This window comes from Calidris pugnax, unplaced genomic scaffold (genome assembly GCF_001431845.1).
Source record: "Calidris pugnax isolate Ruff unplaced genomic scaffold, ASM143184v1 scaffold280, whole genome shotgun sequence".
NCBI classification, from domain to species: Eukaryota; Metazoa; Chordata; class Aves; order Charadriiformes; family Scolopacidae; genus Calidris; species Calidris pugnax.
In genome coordinates, this window is record NW_015091123.1 from 1,136,279 (window position 1) to 1,142,278 (window position 6,000).

The 6,000-nt window shown below is 41.8% G+C and overlaps 1 protein-coding gene across 1 annotated transcript in view; it reads left to right on the plus strand.

Moving 5' to 3' along the window:
- Positions 1-6,000, plus strand: part of LOC106897635 (netrin receptor UNC5D-like) — a 113,853-nt gene extending 107,853 nt beyond the window's left edge. The window contains exons 8-11 of the mRNA XM_014958399.1: positions 1,555-1,740; positions 3,706-4,083; positions 5,817-5,901; positions 5,997-6,000. Coding sequence (XP_014813885.1) covers positions 1,555-1,740; positions 3,706-4,083; positions 5,817-5,901; positions 5,997-6,000 — 653 coding nt within the window. The remainder of the gene's footprint in view (positions 1-1,554; positions 1,741-3,705; positions 4,084-5,816; positions 5,902-5,996) is intronic.

Here is a 6,000-nt window from a genome sequence, read left to right on the forward strand (position 1 = left end):
CTGTGTATGAATAACTTTGAGCTTTTCCACAAACCCAAGTAACGTAGAGCAGTTGTAATGCTCTAAGCAGCTGGATGTGAGTTACCTACAAGTTTATTTGGTTGTGATGTGCCACAGAAGATGGATTTCTTCTGAAAGCTGGTATTTGCATGGAAAGTTTGTGATTTATTATTTTTTTCCTTCTCGGCAAGTTCTAAATGTGTTAAAAACAGATATATTTTTCAGCATGAGGTTATTTGAAAATTTAACAGAATTTTTGTAAAAGTATTTTCTGGGCTAAATAGCGGTCCCAGTAAAACTGATTCCAGAACATTTATTTTGGGTTGACTGGGATGTTGGATGCTGTAATTGGGGTCACTGGGAATGCTTTGAGAATGGATGGAAAGGATGTTTTCTATTAAGGACGTTTGGGCCCAAAACTTTATTTTACTCTGGATTCAACTGTCCAATATAAAAAAATCAATTCCATTGCCCTTTACCCACGGCACATCTCCCGTGAGCTCCAGCCCCTGCAGGCTGAGTTTGGGGTCAGTCCCTCGCTGTCACTCGTGTTGGGGACAGAGGGGACCCAGCTCCGTGGTGGCACCTCCCCAGGGAGCTCAGCAGCCGGGACTGGTCCTCGTCAGGCATTTCCTTCAGATAAGAAACTGGGCAGCCAGGAAAGTGAGCTTTTCTGGTGCTGCCCACAGGTACTCATTTCTTTCATCTCAACGGTCTGAAGTTTCATATTAATTGTAAGAATTCAGCTAAAGTGAAGTTGTCTGACTTTCTGCAGAAAAAAAAAAATATGTACAACAGAAGGCTCCTCCCAAATACGAAAGTTATCTGACTTTCTGCAGAAAAACATATGTACAACAGAAGGCTCCTCCCAAATACTTACCAAGTAATTTCAGTAATTGGCTATTTATTAAATGCTGAATTTAATGTCCTACCCTATTTATTTCTGTACATTGCAGTTTATTTACTGATATTGAGTAGTCTGGATTTCCTGATTATTTTTTATCACTGTCATTTGTTAGAAATTAATGCACTTTCTGTACTAAGTGCTTGTCACTCGATAGTGGAAGCAGCAGAGAGCAGGATAAAGGATGATGTATAGGCTGAATATGTGATTATCTCTTCCTCTAAACTGGAGTTTGCATTAAGGAACCAAGGACCCACCGAGTGTACTTGCAAAGTAATTTAATTTCATGGTACGTGGTCCCAAATCCCAGCAGATCTGGAATAGCAGGACTGGATAATTCAATTACATAATATTGCGGGTTTCAGTTGGATTCGTTCTTTCAAAGCAATGAATTCTTCTTCTCTGCTGTGAAAGTCTGAAGTCTTAAAAAAAACCCTCTGAAGAGCACGATGCAATCCCCAACCCAGTGTCAGCTCACCTGTAGGAGTGATGCAGCAGGAAACGTGCTCCTGCTCTCAAGGGCTTTCCTCGCAGTGCCCCCCTCGGCTCCACGTGTCTGTCCCAGGCTCTCCCTCCCTGGCCGTGCCCTCCTGGCATCCCCCTGCTCTCGGGAGCGTTGCTGACCTGGTACCTGTTCTCTCTCCTGTCAGATATCGAGACCGCCAGCGACATCGCCCTGTACTCGGGCCTGGGAGCAGCAGTCATTGCTGTAGCCGTGCTGGTGGTTGGCGTTACCCTCTACAGACGGAGTCAGAGTGAGTACGGCGTGGATGTGATTGATTCATCTGCACTGACAGGAGGCTTCCAGACATTTAATTTTAAAACAGTCAGACAAGGTTAGTGTTGTGATTTCATTTTCTTCTCTCCAGAGCTCCTACTGCACAGAGATGCTAAGTCAGATACTGATAGTCAGTGCCTGGCTGTGGGAGGGCGATCCAGCGCGAGCGCAGGGACCTAGGGTTAGACCCGTCTCGTACTGTCTCTGCAATGGTTTGTCACCCCAGCTGGGACAAACACAGCATCTTTCTTGACCATACTCTAAGTGTTACAGAAATACTGTCACTAGCTTCTACGCTGGCATTTGTGACTTAGAAAATCCCCAAACCAACCAAAACAAGCCCAGAAAGCATGTCTGTAGTTCCTTCCTATTCATTTACTCTTCTAGTTTCTTTACTCCAATAGAAGTGATTAGTTTTTTACTGTTAATTTGAGAAACCCAATTTTAAGTATTTTTATAAGCTGCTGTTGGCAGGCAAACAGCACCGTTCTGAGGTCTGTGGGAAAGAAATGTGTGTAAACTTGTACTGATTTAAAAAAAACCAAAACAACACAAAACTTCAGAAAGCCACCAACACAATAAAATATGAAAGAAATACTTACTTCGACTGAAAGCAGCACTCAGATGTTTTCTGGAGTAGTATCTCCTTTGGACAAAATACTGGGGGGGGATAAAAACAGTGATTACCTTAAAATAGTATGTTTCTTAAATTCTGTGCTGACATTCCAGCATAGAGCCCTGCCTTACTGCGGGTGGGGGTGTTGGTGTGATGGTGTCCCTGTGGCTCTCGGGAGAAGTGAATTATGTCACAGAATTTGGTGGGGATTTTGTGTGTTGTTTTTACAGTTACTTTATTTTTCCTCAGCAAGCATAAATTGCAAGAAATTGGAAAAAGGGCTTGGTAGACAAGGATGTTTGAAGGATGTTTTCGCATTCATTTAAAAATCCAAGCCTTTAATCGGAGTCCTGTAATTCCCAATGACTGTCTCAAATAGTAATTTCTCCCTTTGTTGTTCAGTTTCCCTTAAAAGTCTTGTTTTCAGTCTGGGGAATTGTTTGTTTGACTTGATGTTTCAAAAACATTCGTTCTGGACACTGTGAAAGGATCTGAGCAGCCAGTTTCTCTTATGCCAGATGCTATTAGTTCAGTTTCAGTTCCTTTGGGTTCTCTGACTGGGTTTTTTAAATAAGAGCATTTGTAAACTAAACAATTCAGATGAAAAAAAAGGCCTGTTCTGTATTCAGTTTGCTGAGAAAAGAGTTGTCAATACTGACACACGGACAATGGATTAGTGTGATCCAAATTTTATTCTTTGGAGAAATGTATTTATGATGTTCACAACCCAACCTGCAGTCCCTTGAAGTGATAAATTTTCAAGAGTGCAGTAGAGATAATTTCCAGAAAATTAGTTATTTTGGGAGAAATTCTACTTAACAAAACAAACAAACAAACAAAAAAACCAAACCACAAAAACAAGCAGTAAAAGACCAAAACAGCTCAAGGATTCAGGCCCTAAATCTATCCAGTACTTTTCTTCCAGAGCCTCTTCTGAGCTAAAATGCTCCTAAAAGACCAACTGAGGCATTTTTCCCTGTGTTACTCTTGTCCCACTTTCTTTTCAGTCCAGTTTCCCTCAGGCATGAAGCTACTGTTTTGTGTAAGCTCACAGAAGAGGGCTGCAGGAGGATGTGTCTTCACCCACTGGGTTTTCATTCAAAAAAAAAAAAAAAAGAAAGAAAAAAGGCATAAACACAAATCTGACTCCAGAACAAAACCAAAGTTCCTTCTCAGATTCATGGACTCTGGAGTTGCCTGAAGTGCAGAAACCGTAGTGATGAAGTACCTGTTAGATCTATTGCATCATTTCATCTGTTTTTTAACATTGCCTTATGTGATTCTGAGCTCTGAGAGGATCAGGGAGGGAGAGCAAGTCTGAAAGGAACTGCTGGAGAGGTCAGAAAGAGATTTCTGATTGAGCATCTCACGGCAGTGACCGAGTCCCTGCTGTGCTTCACTCCGCAGGGAACCCGCTGCTCCTGAACCCCTCCATGCAGCCCGACCTGACCGTGAGCAGGACCTACAGCGGCCCCATCTGCCTGCAGGACCCCATGGACAAGGAGCTGATGACGGAGTCCTCCCTCTTCAACCCGCTGTCAGACATCAAGGTCAAGGTCCAGAGCTCCTTCATGGTGTCCCTCGGGGTGACAGAGAGGGCTGAGTATCACGGCAAGGCCCATTCAGGAACTTTTCCTCATGGCAATAGTAGAGCGTTCGGTACAATCCAGGCTAGAAATAAGGCGACGTACATTCAGAACCTCTCTTCCATCTCGACGCGCAGTGAGCTGAAGACAACTGCCATTTTTGGACACCTGGGTGGCCGCTTAGTTGTTCCAAACACAGGTGGGTAAATCCTTTCTATTAAAAGCATATAAAATAAATTTTGTTTAAGCTTATTTTGCCTGATGTTGTGTTCTCTGACTAAAAAAAAAAAAAACAATGGGAAGAAAAGTAGGGGCTCCCTTGATGCAATGTTGGGAAGTAGAGCATGTTGCCCACACAGGAGATGACTGATCAGAACAAAGCCTGAGATGAGTAGTAAGAAGGCATTATGCCTATTTGAACTGTTATAAATTACTGCCTCTCTTGATGTCTTCGGCATGAAAGTCCTATTAATCAAAGCTGTTGCTGACTTGGATCCTGATCCAAAAGAAGGGCTCCCCAGAAGGAGGTCGATACTGGATCAGCATCTTACATAATGGGGGGATATTCAAAGCAGAACGTACCCGCATCGACATCTGACTGCGTTAACGTTGTCAGACTTCATTATGTTGTTCAAGTCTGCAGCACAGAGCAAACAGACGTCTCTGGAGAAAACTTCCCCTCTCGATGAGAACTGTAGCACGGCTTTCATTAGCATTTACTCCTGCCTTCCTGGCTTTCTCTTTATTTTAGCTTAATAGCTCGACAGATTTCCATAGTGGGGCACTTCAAAGTCAAGGGGCATCTCAGGATTGAGCCGTACACTGAGACATCACGGCAGAGATGCTCAATTTGCTTTGTTTAAGAAATACAGTTTGTTTGGTGACTTCTTTGTAACACAGTTTTGTGAGACACATTTTAGACTTAAATTAGACTTCATTGCTCGCTGAATTAGCTGCAAACATAGAGCACCAAATTAAAATCAAATAAAGGATGTTAAAATCCTATTCCTGCAGGACATTGCACTTTGTACATCACTATGTTTGTATTGGGCTGAATAAAATTCCTTATGTTGGATACTTTCTTTTTCAAAATGGCAAATGTAGCAGAAATTGCCAGATACCACGATTGCAAGCAAAAATGAGATGGTTTTGAACTCTGGTGATCTTTAATCAAAGTCGTCTTTAAATTCAACTTTGATTTCATTTGACTACTGTGTCCAGGCTTATCTCTTAGTATCTCATAGAGCCTTATCCTTCATCTTCCATAAAATGGGTACTTTAAAGGTTACCATAAAAAATGTGGTCTGTATTTAATGAAGATTGATGACAGTATAAAATTCAGGGATACAGTATTTGTTGTACAATCATGCACAACACATGGAATGTGTTCATTTCTTCACAGATTGTTTTTATGTTTGGGAATGAATATTTAAAGGCAGAAGCACTAAGTCAGTTAAGTCATAAATGGAGAAGTCCCTCATACTATTACGCTACTTTATACAATGATAGTCCATCAATTAGATAATTTAACCCAACACAAAAAAACAAACCCCCAAACCAAGAATAATTAAATAGGGAACTCAAAGGAAATTGTTCTGTTGCTGCATCAGATAAAAGCCCATCAGTCACATCTAGACTATGAATCCAGGGTCCTTTAGAGACACAAACCAATGGGAAGTCAACTATCCAATGTGAGTCTACGTAATTCCAGCCTCTGTAAGACAGTTAAATATTAATAATTATCTGGATGATATTAATAATGTATCTTGCATTCATCTGATAATGCTGTAGTTGGAACCCCTATGTCAGAGGAGCATTCTCCTGCTCTAGCAGGTGGCTTTGCTAGATGTGGTCAATGAGAGGCCAATTGTGCTTTGCTCTTTCCATCCAGTGCCTTTCCCAAAGGTAAGCTCTGCTTCTGCTCTTTTCTAGGAGTCAGTTTGTTGATACCTCACGGGGCTATTCCTGAAGAGAGCTCATGGGAAATCTATCTGGCCATCACTCAAAAGGAGTCCAGGTACTACCCTTTCATAATTTGCATTCCAAACAGAGCTAAGTGGCTCATCTGTAGTGTAACTTTAATTGATTAATTTCAGGAGCCATTGGTGGCAGGTGA